The sequence below is a fragment of the Perissodus microlepis genome, chromosome 17, assembly GCF_051167445.1.
Source record: "Perissodus microlepis isolate ML-2025 ecotype Zambia chromosome 17, ASM5116744v1, whole genome shotgun sequence".
NCBI classification, from domain to species: Eukaryota; Metazoa; Chordata; class Actinopteri; order Cichliformes; family Cichlidae; genus Perissodus; species Perissodus microlepis.
The window spans coordinates 31,316,720-31,331,491 of NC_140477.1; the positions used below are offsets into that span (position 1 = coordinate 31,316,720).

General features: G+C 40.3%; 1 protein-coding gene across 1 annotated transcript in view; it reads left to right on the forward strand.

Annotated features, from left to right (window-relative positions):
• col24a1 (collagen type XXIV alpha 1) overlaps window positions 1-14,772 on the forward strand; it is an 84,358-nt gene that overhangs the window by 49,648 nt on the left and 19,938 nt on the right. The window contains exons 24-35 of the mRNA XM_084909589.1: window positions 293-337; window positions 3,592-3,645; window positions 4,617-4,670; window positions 6,029-6,082; window positions 6,621-6,674; window positions 8,589-8,642; window positions 8,745-8,789; window positions 9,527-9,571; window positions 12,474-12,527; window positions 13,192-13,245; window positions 13,360-13,413; window positions 13,578-13,631. Coding sequence (XP_084765715.1) covers window positions 293-337; window positions 3,592-3,645; window positions 4,617-4,670; window positions 6,029-6,082; window positions 6,621-6,674; window positions 8,589-8,642; window positions 8,745-8,789; window positions 9,527-9,571; window positions 12,474-12,527; window positions 13,192-13,245; window positions 13,360-13,413; window positions 13,578-13,631 — 621 coding nt within the window. The remainder of the gene's footprint in view (window positions 1-292; window positions 338-3,591; window positions 3,646-4,616; window positions 4,671-6,028; window positions 6,083-6,620; window positions 6,675-8,588; window positions 8,643-8,744; window positions 8,790-9,526; window positions 9,572-12,473; window positions 12,528-13,191; window positions 13,246-13,359; window positions 13,414-13,577; window positions 13,632-14,772) is intronic.

The window sequence follows — 14,772 nt, forward strand, 5'->3', positions numbered from 1 at the left end:
CATCAAGATTTTATTGGTCTCATGCTTTCCTCCCCTTGCGAGGTGCTTATTGCCTAGACTTATAATGCTGTAAACATGCCCTTAATTATGAGAGAGCTGCAGTTTATTCTGGAGGGTTTTTTTTTCCAAAAAAAACATCATCATAGATGATGGCAAACCAGAGTAAGATGTAGTCCCATGGTCTATGTGTGTGATCTTTTTTGTACTTGTAATATCCTGTGAGAACCAAATCAGTGATCTGTTTAACTACAGGAAGCTAACCAGCACATTCTCTGATGTTTACTGCTTGCAGGGAGAGAAAGGGGACATTGGAAATATTGGAAAAGTTGGACCACAAGTAAGTTCCTTTCACACCTCTAATGGCATTAGCTAGCATACGGTGTGCTGTGGATTAGTAGTTTTCCATTGGATCCCTTTATAGCGAGTGCAGGGCTGTGGTATAGCTTTTATTAGATTTATACTGATGAAGTGCTTCCAGTAAATTAACTGTTCTCTGTGGCAACTGTGGAAGTGGTTACAGGAACACATTCTCATGCATCACTATTTTACTGACCTACTTTTGAGGCTAAGAAATTTTGGATCTCTCTTCTTGCGATCCAAATACCGTACTGTTTTTAAATCAGAATTGGTGGAACTTCTCAGTAGAACAGATATCCTCTGTGGAAGTGATCTCATTTGTGTTGTCCATTTTTTTATGGCTCAAAGCCTGTAAAAGCCTTTTTGACATGCTGTTTTGCATGAATCATACTTACAGAGAAATTGTTAACACAGAAATGTTGGACTGTTTATCGATTACCCAAAAACATCTGTGTCAGGACTGGTTGTAAAGAAATCAACTAACTGCAAAAATCACACTTTCGTACATCTGTCTTTGGGTTTTATACTTGACACAGATACTGTAGAGAAATGCCGGGACATAATTGTAAGATTCTCGTACGCACGCAACTGTTCTGACCATTCAAAGTATGCTGGTCTTTCCTGGAGGCCCCTTAATGCTAATATTTGCATTCTGTGCATAGTCGAGGCAACCAAGTGGGACTGCTGGACTTTGTTGCAGCACTGCACATATGAGAGCAGTTACTGAGTAGAAGAGCCTTTGAAGCCAAACAGGAACCATGGGGCTATGCAGAGTGGAAAAAAAACCCCTCTAAAACATATGGAGGGTCTAATGAATGCCATTACATCACTTTCCAGATAAATTAGATATCTAAGATGCTTAAAAAAAAGAAAACTTCCAAGCCCTGAGTCGATCCAAAGGGGTTTCAGTCAACCTGTCTTCACTGAGTGCATCTATATCACCCTAAGGCAGTGGTGTCAAACATAAGGCCCGGGAGCCAGAATTGGCCTGGCAAACACTCCAATCCGGCCCACTGGATGGATGTCTTTGGAAAATGGGAAGGAAGGCTTTTAAATGTATTTTCATAAATTTTACAGCCTGTCCTATTGATAAAGACCTCCTCCACAGTAATTCATAGTACAGTAATGAAGTAACAGACAAAATGACAGTTCCTGTTTTTTTTAGTATCTACTGCAGAAATGCGGGGGTTTATTTATTTTTTTTTTTTATTACAGTCTATCCAAAGTAAAATAAATCAATAAAATAGAACATTTTCTATAAATTAAATAAAAAAAGCTGCCAGAACTTTTTCTGTAACTTTACACATTCATTTCTTACAATTTAAGCCCAAATATTGAGCTAGCTCAAGGATTACATGTGCAGTTAGACTATTTTACACTGTCAAAAAGGAGTCTGGGCCGCCTAACATTAAATTGGGCTGCATGCGGCCCATCATGTAAAATGAATTTGACATCTATGCTCTAAGGCCTCCCATAAACTGTTCTCAGTTTAATTTTGAGTTTTTAAGATCATAGTTTGGCTGATTTGAGGTTATCTGCTGATTGTTCTGTTTTCATCTCAGTCTCCACTTCACAACTAACTTCACCTATGTTTTGTGCGTGTGTGCGAGTGTGTGTGTGTGTGTGTGTGCGTGTGCGCGCGTGTGTGTGTCACTGACTCAGAGTGTACTCACATTCATTTAAAGATCCTTATTAAAAAGAATTTCTTATTAAAATCTAACTTTGGCTGTATTTCCTCCTTGACTGTAAGGTCTTATTAATGCTGTGGCTCAGAGACCAAATGGCCTTAAAAACATTACCGTTAAAGCTCTCCTGTCAAGGCCTCACATGGAAAAACTTTTAAAGCCACGTCTTTCTGTTAAGTGATACAGGGCACCACAATATCCTGCTTCACGTCCCAATTAAGAGATTTGAGGTCAATTTAAAGCCCCCAGCCCCCACCCCAAGGTCATAATACACACTTTCAGGCTGTCAGCCTGTTAGGCCCAGACAAATGGAAAAAAAAACATTTACAAAATAGTGTCTGTCATTGTGGTCTGTTTCTTGTCTGCCACTTTGGTCTCAGCCTCGGACTCTCTCTTCCTCTACATATAGAGGCATACATATATGTGTCTGTACGGTGAAAGTAAGAACAGCACTCCCAAAGAGTCTGTGTCAGTGTGTTAACTGTGTCAGTCATGGGAACCAACACCGGCCCACACAACAGCCACAGCAGCAGACTGACCACAATGGCTTTAGTGGTTGGCCGGCGTGTTCTGCTGTCGGGCAATCGTTTGAATTATTACACAGAAATCTGGTGTTGCAATGCATGCACTCTTAATCCTGAGGCTTCAGTCTGATTTGTGATAATTGCACATCTCACATCGTTCCTTCCTGTTTATTCTCACTTTACATACTTGCATATTTAGAAACACAAGGACAAACTTTTTTTTTTTTTTTTTTAACTGCGCTTTTCTGCCAGAATGTCAAATCAGCCACTGAGACATTTTGCCATTTTACTCCAGATTATCCAGTGAAGCAGCTGGCACCGCTTCAAACTATAGCACCCCCACCCCCCACTCTCCCGTCCCAGCATGACTAAACTGGAAATGGTTAAGCTCTTCTGATAACTTCCATACTTACATTTTCTGGTGGTTCCCCCACAAGGAGTCGTTCGCAAAATAGCTTTTCTTGATGCTGAGTGCAGTGTGAACGTAGTACGTGAGCCACTGCAATTGTGCGATTAAAAAATTTGTTATTTGTTACTTTTTTTTTTTCTTTTTTGCCAGACAACAGTTTAGTTTCAGCAGTCACAACAAGGTTGCAGCCATTTGTTCTGGCTTTGTTGAATAACGGCCCAGTATCAATACCACATGGGTTGTGCAGTGGATTTAGAATTAATATTGTTATAGCATGGTTACTGGCACATATTGATGTGTTTACTTTTCCTTTGTTTCTCTCAGTGTTTTTAGTTAAGCACTATTTCTAGGAAAAACTCGTGAAAGTCGAGATGTGATTTTGCGTTGCTTGAAGTAGCGCTAGTAAAAATGATCTTCACCCCTTCAGGTTTCTCTTCATCTTTGCAGCGCCTACATTTTTGCTTATGTAAGCATTAGATTGTAATCTATGACCTCTCACATTCCAGGTGTCATGACTAGTCGGGAAGTAAACCTTAGATGAATGAAGATTGGGTTTTTGCGCAGATATAACCTCTCGTGATGTGTTTCTGTTTAACGCTATCCCTCTCCTCTCCAGGGTCCAGCAGGCCTGATTGGGATAGCTGGGGTGATAGGGGTTCCTGGTGAAAAGGTAAGGTGTGTGTTTCTCTGTCATTAGGCTGTCAGACAGCATGAGCTGCCTGCCTGTCAGTGGCAGACCTATATAATTAGGCCATGGCTTGAGGCCCACGAGCCCCAGAACACGTGCTTGTATAAACACTCAACACTCTCACATCCTCATCCATAACAGTATTGTCAAATCCACATCACCACTATTTCCTTTAAACCCTCCTGCACTCTGCTGAACGTCAAGCTATAATGGAAGGGAACATTTGATTACAATACTCTTTAGACAAATTTGCTTGTCTACGGATGTTAGAAACTCTCAAAATGTAATTGTTTCTGACACAGTGCTTTTTTAAAAGTTCTTTTTCCACCTCAGCTTATGCCGAGTAAACGTGCACAGCATTACACACCTTTTTAATCTCTGTACAGTCATTGTTCCCTCCCTCTATCTCAACCGGCAGCCCCTTTTCCTTCCTATCCAGAAGGCCCGTTTGTCAGAACATGTTCTTGTGGTGGGAAGCCATCTGCTTGTCAGATTCTTGCTTGTCCTCCTACTCCTCTTACACAAAAATCCTCCTCCTGGTTCAAGCTGTCAGCACCAGCCGTACCCTGACAGCCTAAAAATTCTTTTCACATTATAGATATATGGATAAGATTTGTTTAATACTGCCCTAAGTATTTCCAAAACAGTTCCATACGAATAGTCTGATCCCTTTGTGAGACAAGGTGGAATAACAAGTGTTACAGAGGTTAAAAAGAAGCTCTTGGAAGCTTTACTGATCAGCTGGGCTTACCTTTGGCTTTTATTATACTGTGCAGAGGGCCAAAGACATTTATATAGTATCTGCTATTTGTACACCACTGTCACATTTACCTTCTACACTTAAAGAAGCTCCTCTCCACTTGCTATGTGGCTTTTATTAAGTAGAAATGTATGTGAATGTATGTTGAGGTTTTAGGTCATGGTTTAATGATCAACTCTTTCTTTTCTTCCAGGGTGACCGGGGACCACCAGGTCCAACAGGTCCAGCCGGAGAGAAGGGGCCCAGGGTAAGTGCAGTCACTCAGGATATTCTGTAGCTCTGTTTCTTGTCTGACAGCTCACAAACCTAGGGTAAAAGGGTTTCCAAGTTATCAGTTATGCTACGGCGTTAATAGACTAAAACAGTAAACTAATGGCTAAAGATGATGAGTTAAATTCGAACCACTAAGCGATGCTGGCTGTAAGCTTTGGCAGATGTTACATGTTTTAGTTCCTGGAAATGAAGGCAGACCCTCTAGAGACCCGAGTTCCAGATTACTCAGTGTTGCAACTTCTGAAGGTACAAATGTTTGCAAAATAGATCTTTCCACTGTGTTGTTGTTGAAGGTGTTTGCATAGTGAAACCTTTCACTGTAAATCTGCAGTAATATACTGACAGCAGCACAATATAGAGTATTGCTGCAAATAAACGTGCAGGTACTGTATTCTTGGAGAATACGAGAATCTTTTAGATCTTTTAGACACCTATCTAATCTCTAGATAGGTAATATTATCGAATGTACTGAAGGGTTAGTTAGAGCTACCACAGGCATGGAGAATCTGACCAGTGTAGCAGACCACTAACAGTCATTCACAGTTTGTACCTCATTGTAACACTAAACAGAGCCAAAGCCTAACCTAGCTGTGTATAAGCTGAGTGAACATAGTGCCCATTGATTGTGGGTTACTGAGACTGAGTAAAAACAGTGTCCAGTGCAGCAGTGTTTTTTATATGTGCTGTAATGCTGCATGAATCTTCAAGAGAAGCTGGCCTACATCCCTCACTGTCCAGGGGCCTTGGATTGACTCCATGTCTGTGGCTTTAGGCCTGACCTAACTAATCTGGTGGCAGTCAAAAGGCTAGCGTGCACATTTGGCTAAGAAGGAGAGAGATGTTTGTGAGCTACGAGAGGGATTGCAGTGATTTGTGTGAACCAGTTGGTGGTGTAATGTAGCCACATTAACGAGTAGAGGTTGAGTTTAGAGGCTTGAGCTGTGTAATCATCACAGATTACAATGATCATATCCAGAAATTCTGTTTCTGTTCAAAGACAATTTGCAGGATTAGCATTTTCTGGAAAGTGTTCTAGTCTTTAGTGACTTTCTTTGACTTTTGGGTGTTATTCCCTCATAGATAATTATAGGAAAATACTGTAAAATGTGGGTGAGAACCACAACACCGAACAGCCTGGAGCCCATTCTAAGACAACATAATATGAAACACAGTTCTGTTCACCACTGCCCCAGATTAGCCGCTGATCCCAAAGCATAGTGCAGATAAGCCTGGATATTTTATGTCGTGTTAACCGCTTTTACTTTTTTAAAATGATTTTGTAGGCGATATCAATAAAGAGTGACATGTTTTCCCCTTTCTTTTTGGTGTCAGGGTTATCCAGGGTTGCCAGGGAGCCCAGGGGACATCGGCATGCAAGGTGCACCTGTAAGTAGAGCAACGAAAACATGCAGGATTTTAACCTCATGCATACCTCCCTATATGTGTATTTTTTGTCATCAATTTCCTTTGCTGAGTACTTTTTGCTCCCTGTGTATTAATGAATCTCATCTTCTGTACCGAGTGTCTCGGCTGGATGTCTGTAAATTGCAAGATTTTCTTGGGCCCTTAAACTGTGCTGAAGGATCACGCTCGTCTTTGTAAACACCCAAAGTTTATGAGGGCTGTTTGATACGTCAGTTTCCCCCATTCTCACAATTTAGCGTAGAGCAGTAAACAGTGCGTCTAACTAGCTGATGATCATTTCCACCGAGGTGTTTGTGCAGCATGCCGTAGGTTCACAGCATTAGTGATGATGTGGTTAGAAGATGCATAGTTATGTTATCTAAATATTATAACCATAACTCCACCAAATATTATGAAAACCTTCAAACTTTATTCTTATTTTTTCCCTTCTTCTCATAATTTCCTGGTCTATGTTCTCACTAATTTCACTTCTATATCCACACTGTTTTTTTTCTGACAGGGTCCACCGGGACCGAGGGGTAGTCCAGGCATTGCTGGGCCAAAGGGTAGAAGGGTAAGAGGAGACTGTAACATTTGGGCACAAGCTGCATCAGTCCCTTAAAAAAACTTCCCTCATCAGACCTTTGGTTTGTCTGTTTCACATCACGTCTTCTTTCCTATAAACCAGAGCTTGAAGCAATTAAAAGACATGTGGATGTCGTTCCACATGGCCCAAGCTTCTTTATAGGTGCAATTACAACTGTTTCACGAGCACCATGAATCTAGTGTTAGAAGACATCATTGTAAGGTCAAACCAGTGAGGTAATTTAATGCTGGTGGGACATCATGTGGCAGAGAGAAGAACAACACCTACAGGTGGCACAAGAAGTGGCACAAGAACAGTTTCTGGTTTCTGTGCTTGTGATTTTCTAAGAATTTAAATTCTGCAGCAGCAGAAATTAAGGAGGAAGCAAATTTCAAATCCTGAACCAACTTGGCAGATATACATGCCACGGCATCTCCTGTTATCTTTTAATAAGGTTACTGCAGTCCTGTGGTATTAGCAGAAATCTGTTTGCCCTCAAAAAAAAAGATTGGATTTTTTTATTTGATTGGAAACAAACTCTTTTGTTTTGTATCTTGACATTTAGAAAAGTCCCCGAAGAATCGTTTAATTGTTAACACATAAGCAGCTTTTCCAAATTTCTTTTACTAGCAAGGTAGTTAAAAGTTTGATGCTTTCTTGTAAAATACTGGGCTAACGTAAGCAAGCAGAAGCTCATTTTGGACTTTTCAAACTTTTATTTTTGCAAAAATCGCCTCTTTAAATTGATAGTTTACATCCACTTACAGTAGCTTCTGCACCAAACAGCAGCTTTCTAGTTGAATGTGTCCTATTAGGAGAAAAAATTATTGTAATAAGTTACTACCACATTACTTTAGTTCTCATCTGAGATCGTCTTCTTTAATTCTCAGAATGTTTTCTCCCTTCTGCATATTTTGCCCAGAAAGACATACGACACTTGCCACTTGAGTTGTTTAACATAATCCACACGTGTCAGTTCTGTCTTTGTTGAGGTCAAATACATCAGTCATTGTAAATGCATGTGATTTATTGTAGGCCAAAGAAAACTGACTAAAGTGAATTATTAAAAAACAGCTGTTATTGAAACAACTAAATAACTGCTTTGCCTATTTTCCCACCAAAAAAAACATGAAAAAATATGAATCTCAGTCAACATCTGGTTAGTTGTGAGACAGACAGCCAAGCTGACCAAGCTGACCTTTAAAATGACAGCAAACCTTATGGCAACTCTGTTGTCATAATTTTACTGCTCCATGACCTCAGTGCCACACTGCAGGGGGGGGTGAATGTATGTCACCTGCCTTCAGTTAGTGTCCGTGCCACTAAGAAAAGTTTTGTTCCCAGCCTATTACCAGATTAAACAGATAAAGGAACATAGTATCCATTATAACATGAAAGATTAGGCAAAAGTAAATGACTCAATGGTGTTTAAATCAAGACTGAGGCTGGAGAGGTGAACTAAAGGAAAAAGAATATAACGATAAATTCTACAAGGAAGATAAAAGAGCAGAGTGACACGAGAGGCTCAAGCAAAATAGCAGCAGATTTGTCCTCAAAGGAAGAGATATAAAAGGAAGACTCAATGGAGAGATAAGCTGAAAGGTCTAAAAGCATGGACAGGAGCAAAAAAAAAGAGGGGGCTGAGGGTGTCGGTGTTATAGATCGTTGTTTCTGTATGGTGGCGCTACAATGCTGTGAAACCCCTGGATGTCTGTGGGGGTGGGAGGCTGCTACATCAGGCTGGAACACCTCCCCAAACAGACAAACAATACAGACTAATTACTTTGCTGGTGGTGCTGTTTCATTACCCATAGTTGGCATGTGAGAGCTTAGATGCTCAACGTACTGTTCTTTCTTTGTTGAGTGATGTTCAGTGGTGTGGCTCGTCTTGTTTTTGCACAGGGACCCCGAGGTCCAGATGGCCCACCGGGAGAACTGGGTCCTGAGGGCATCAAGGTAACATCATGGTATAAATATAGTCGGAAATTGACACTAATTCCTGTGTGTTAGCTGAGGCTTTATCCTAAATCTCGTTCCAAATGGTGGTATGTTTTTCAGGGTGAAAAGGGGGAGATCGGACCTAAAGGAGAGCCAAGCTTCATAGTAAGTAGTCTTTAGGTCAACGTGTTTTCACATGTGTATAAGAAAGAAACAGGGAATGCTGTGTGTTTTATATATACTTGAAGGCTTTTGAGTACATTTACATGTAGCTTCATCTGTCTGAAGCCAAGAATAATAAAAGAAAGTCATAAAATATGTGTCATCCAGCTTCATCGGACAAGCCAACAAGCACGCCCCCCTTTTTGAAGATGTACATTCACTTCATGGAAAGGTCACGAGTGCGTCTGATTTCAAACAGCATCAAGAACAACAACGGTTTGCCTGGTGCACAAGCTCCATCAGACTTTAAGCAGTTTTTATCTTCAGAGGGAGGCTTTGGTCTAGTTGCCCCTGTGACGGATTAGACGCAAATGTAATTCGCCTGTGCTGCTGGCGGTCTGTAATAAAAGAAACCTGATCTCAATAAGCTGAGGAGTAGCAGGATGAAAGTAAACATTTGGGCTGTTTTGCGCCGAAACCATCAAGCAGTTGAAGATAAATGAACAACACATTTATTTATTCCTCCTGTAAAACACTCACATTTTTGTCTTCATCTGAGAGAAATTCCCTAAAACTCGATGTTTGAGCCGTCAATGTCAAACATGCCTGCTCCCTCTTTCTGCTGTGCGGTAGTAGCTGGAACTGTATCACCATCAGACATGGTAATGGGTTTGATTTGAGTTAACCTAACGTATTTCAATACACGTTAATCATTCATATGTATATTTCTCGTCTTGAAGGGCAAGGCTGGAAATCCAGGAGAGAGAGGCCCTCCTGGGAAGCCTGTGAGTAATATTTCTTTCCTTTTGTCTCTTAAAGCTTTAGATTTTCTTTGAGAAGCAACAGTGTAGAATACTACTTTAAAGCTATCATGAAGAATCTTTTTATTTGCACTAACAACACACACTCATCATCAGCATGTGATGATGTGCTCCTTGCTGCTCGTCTGGCATGGGTGCAAGGTTTCGCACGTTGCACGGTACTAAAATTATTATGTCTCAGTTGCTAACACAATTTCCTTCTTTTATATTTAAGAAATAAGGAGTAAATCTTCACTACTTTAAGCCCGTTTACAGTGTTCAAAGTCCAAATAAGACATTCATCCAGACCTGTTTCATTTCATTTAATCACAGCCATCCATTTTCTTAACTGTTTATCCAGTTCGTGGTTGCAGATTAGATAAGGGTTTATTAAGAGAAATGGAATGCACCTTTCTACTCTGTTTCATCACTCAAAGTGCTTTGTATAACATTGCTCAGTCACCCATTCATTCCAGCACTTTTTTCTATGTCTGAGTGCTTGCTATATCTAACATTCACACGTTCACACTCCAGTGAAAGCATGGAGGGCAACTCAGGCTTCAGTATCTCACCAAGGATACTTAAACATGCAGAGTGGAGCAACCACGGCTCAAACCCTCCGACTCTTGATGTTGTGTCATTTAAATACTTTTAAATGACGGCATCACAGATACTGGCTTTTTGAGTTTTAGTGTATCGGGAGAGTGTAAAAAAACATGAGAAAATTAACAAGTTTTTACAATTATACTTCAGTCTTTTTGATCAAAGAGCTGTGACCACAGTAAATGCTCAGTGGGATATTTGAACAAATAGATGCAGCAGGTCACGCCACAGTCAGACTTTTGGCAGATTTTAGGAGCCTCCTGCCAGCAAACCCTAGGTTGGTTTTTTTTTTCTTCCCTTTTTTGGTCTTTACAATTAATTATTGATCAAATGATGAATTGCAGTTTTGATGCATTGCGAAAGGCTGCAATAACTGATCAACAGATGGCAAAAGCATATAAACAGCAGAGATCAGAGGCACAATCAAAAATGGCTCCATGTGGGCTGGTTAATTATGGTGATGATCTTCACAGCAGTCATATCTATCTGTCTAGCTCGCTACTCTCTCTCTCTAATATGTATGTATGTGTGTATATGTAGATAGATATAGATATATATACTGTTTATCACCTTCATTTCTTTCCGTGCTGTTGTTTGGCTCGTCTTCATTTACCACTGACAAATGAGCTTCTTTACTTGCCCACAAATCATGTATTGGCTGAACATTTGACGCTTTGGGATTGTTGGTAATCATTCTCATCAGACAAACACCTACAAAGACGCGTCTGGGCCTGCGTTCTCTCTCTCAGTCAGCCATCGGTACAGTGAAACACTCGTTCAGTACATTCGTGCCATCCTTTGGACGGGACATCAAGCACAAACTTGGGATTTGTTTCAACCTGTGTGCTTTCCAAACACAGCTTACATCCTCACCTCACAGCGAGGAGTTTCTGCTGACAGTAGCGTTTGTCCCACTGTTGCTGCTACTGCACTCTTTTAAAGGAACTTTCTCTACCTTTCCTTGCTGCTGCCAAAGATGCAGCATTGTTTCCATTTTTCCAACTCTGACGTCTTAGCGCCATCTTGTGTCCAATAAAATATCTCTCAAAACTTGTAACTCATTCTAATTCCTATTTTCTCTGTGCAAAAAAAAGAGAAAAAAGAACCAATTGAGTCATAGCGAGAAAACAATGCTATCTGTGATGTCATGTCCCATGAAGCTCACAGTCGAAGGCAGTTCTGTTAAGTTAAAGCAGCTGACAGTGGTTGTGACTGCTGTTCATAAATCTTTTTGTGGTCCACGCTCTTTTTTTAGCCCATTACTCTAACTGGCTCTTGTTTTTAAACAGTAAGTGAACTTTAAAAATTGTCATTGGCTTTTGTGTTTTTTGTACTTCTCCCCTTAGTTCATTTCACTCACCTCGTGTACAGTTTGAAAACATATTTTTCCCTTGTGTCTAACCTTTTCAGTAGACAGAAGCAAAATTTGAATAATAATTGCTACCACACTCAGCGTAAGAGGTATGCTACAGAAGCCCTAAATTAACAGCACTGGGAATTAACAAAATCATTTTTTATGTTTCTGTAGTGGTTAAACCACCATTGTGCACAAGCTCTTTAATCAAAATAATAGTAAATGGTAAATGATGTTATTATTTCTGGATTAAGATGCCAAATTACAGTTATGTTTCCATTCAGGAATGCCAGTAAATGATTTTTAGCGGTTGAATGTCCTTTTGACTGGGACTATTGGACTTTAACCAGCTATGCTGCTCTAAATTAATATCCAAAGGACTTAACCTTATTGAATTAAATAGTAAATTGACTTGTTTGTATAAAGCACTTTATACCTCATGTCTCATCACATACGCACTTTTTTTTGTGTCTAAATACTTTCTTCGATAAGTGCACGAGAAGTAACTCAGGGTTCAGTATCTTGCCCAAGAATACTTTCGCACATAGACTGGAGTAGCCAAGGATTAAACCACCAACCTTTAAATTAGCAGATGACCTGCTCTGCTTCATGAGCCACAAAACTTCTGATGTTGCAAATTTAGCTCACAGGCATAAAAACAAATGCCATTGGTCACATAATTGGAGTGTCTTGGCTATACAATGTTTGGACTACGACAAACAGAATCTCATCCTGGAGTTTCTGTGTTGTGTCTGTAGCTGTCAGGCAACCTTGAAATATTAAACTCAGTCATCGCGTGTGTGTGGCCACACTGGAAATTGTGGTGATAATGATGGTGGTGTTGGTAATGACGAGAAACCGTGCATGACTTCTGTTAACTACACAGGATGCTTGAGTGAATCACCACTGAGCTCATGATTATGTTTCCAGGGAAAACCAGGTATTCCAGGCAGCACCGGGGAGAGGGGAGCCCAAGGTGAACCAGTAAGTATGCGCTTGATGTGGTTGTTACAGGAAACTGCAAACAAACCGCATGCTGTGAAAAACACCTTCAGCAGAACATGTAATGACAGCGGGGAGAACGCGCTCGCCCGTAGATGCTCGCACGGGTTTCGCGAGGGAGAAGCTGTTACGGTTTAAATCACACGAGAAGCTCTGATCTTAGCAGAAAGAGAATCATTTCGGGGGAGGGAGAATATATTTGATATTCTTTGTTTTCTTCCCTCTTCTGCTTTCCCCACACCTGAATGCTCCCCACCTTGTGCCTCCCTTTTTGGCTTAGTCTTCAAATTCTTAATTTCCCTGGAACTCCTTCAGTCCCCACAGGGGCAGAAGGAATGTCAAACAATCAGATACAGATATTTATAAGGGTGAGAGCTTTCTGTAATGCTAGAGGCTCGGTTTATGTTATAGGTCTCATCTTGTGTGTTTGGCTGGTCTTCAGTCTTTTTATTCCAGACTCATTCAATCTCATCTCAGTTCTTTTTCTAGACTAGACGCATAATTAAATGTTGGGGCATTACATGCTAGAGTTTTGTATTATATCTATTTTGTTCTATTTTGTTTTAAGTTCCTGATGTAGAAGTTAATGAGATTCCTGAATCATTGTGTTTGTGTGCTTTAGCCATGGTGTTTTTTTTTCTTTCAGGGACCCAGAGGACCTCCTGGAGAGGCTGGACCTGATGGAGAACAAGGACCTGAAGTACTTTACATTAAATGCTCATGATGCTTTATTGATTAAGAGTATTATTTGACAATCCTATCCAAATGTATACAAATGAAATATTGCCTATGGTTCTCTTTCCCATCATTGTAGGGTTTACCAGGTTTAGAGGGAGAACCAGGTGCCATTGGAGAGCCAGGGGCAAAGGTTTGTACTGTCTTGTTATAATTCTTGAACCTTTGCCTTCTTCCTGCTCCACCAATGTGCAAATCAATGGGCACGCTCATTGAAAGTGAAACAGCGGGTGATGCAAATATGTAAGTGTGTTCTGACCTCCAGCCAGCTTCTTGTTGTGTTTTGTCTTCCTGTAGGGTGATGTTGGGCCTCCAGGAGCTGAAGGGGAGCAGGGGCAGGAGGGAATGAGAGTGAGTGACTGCAGTTTGCTAATCCCTTCCTTCCCTGTGTTCGGGTAACCCTAACCCAGTTGTATATTTACTCACCCCCCTCATTCTGACAGAGATGTTTTATCCGCTTGCCAGAAGAAAGTAGAAACACAAAAGTGTTTGTGTGATGTATAAACTATATATATATGTAGATGGAACAGACTGCTTTAGTTTCATCTTCCTGTGTTGTCCACAGAATTAGACAGAGCTTTGAATGGCTGGCTGTCCGTGGGCAGATTTTTTAACATGACAGGGCTTAACTGTGCAAGATCCATTCAAAAACATTGTGTGTTAGATAAGTGTTTCATTAAGTCAAGGCTTATTGCAAAGAAAGGCACAATGCAGCCCATGAGTACTGAATATAAGCTGTCAGCAGCAGAGGGGCCAAGCGGCTTCTGTCAAACATGCACGCACTTTATGCCCCAGTCTCTACCTTCCTTTCATCATTTCATGTATTTTAAGTTCCTCATATGTACATAAAACTATTTTGATTATGTAAAATGTCTGAGAGGAAGCGAGCTAAATCTGCAATCCTTTTGGAAACCCCTTTGATGTGAAAAATCTAGGTAATGTAGAATAGACTATTAGGGGAAAGAAGCCCCCCAAAAAACAAAAATCAACACCACTCCTTACATAACTTAATGACTTCAGCAAACCATTGAGTTTATGGTCACAGTCACTAGTTTTATATCTTATTTTATTCCACACTATGTTCATTTTTCTAAATTATTGTCCCATTTACAGTAAAATAGACTATAAAGCTGGATGTGTTTTAGCGGTTACATTGTAATTGACTTGCTTCCATTCAAAGTGCAACAGCCCTCAGTTGATGGCTTCATCCAGCTTTCAAATACAGTCTTTGCTTTAAAACTAGGTACATATGTGTGACCTAAAAACTCACTGGTATTGGATCTGGTGTGATCCCATTGTTTAATTGCATTATGTGAATGGATGGAATTTTCAAAAATCAATGAAAGTTATCCGATTATCAAATACTTGGATGGAAAACAAAAACCTGGATCATATGTGACATGTGGCAGTTTCCATGGAGATCTTACCAGTGCAGATGTTCTATGAGGTCTAGGTTTTATAGTTTAAATGATTATATTGAGGATTTCAACAT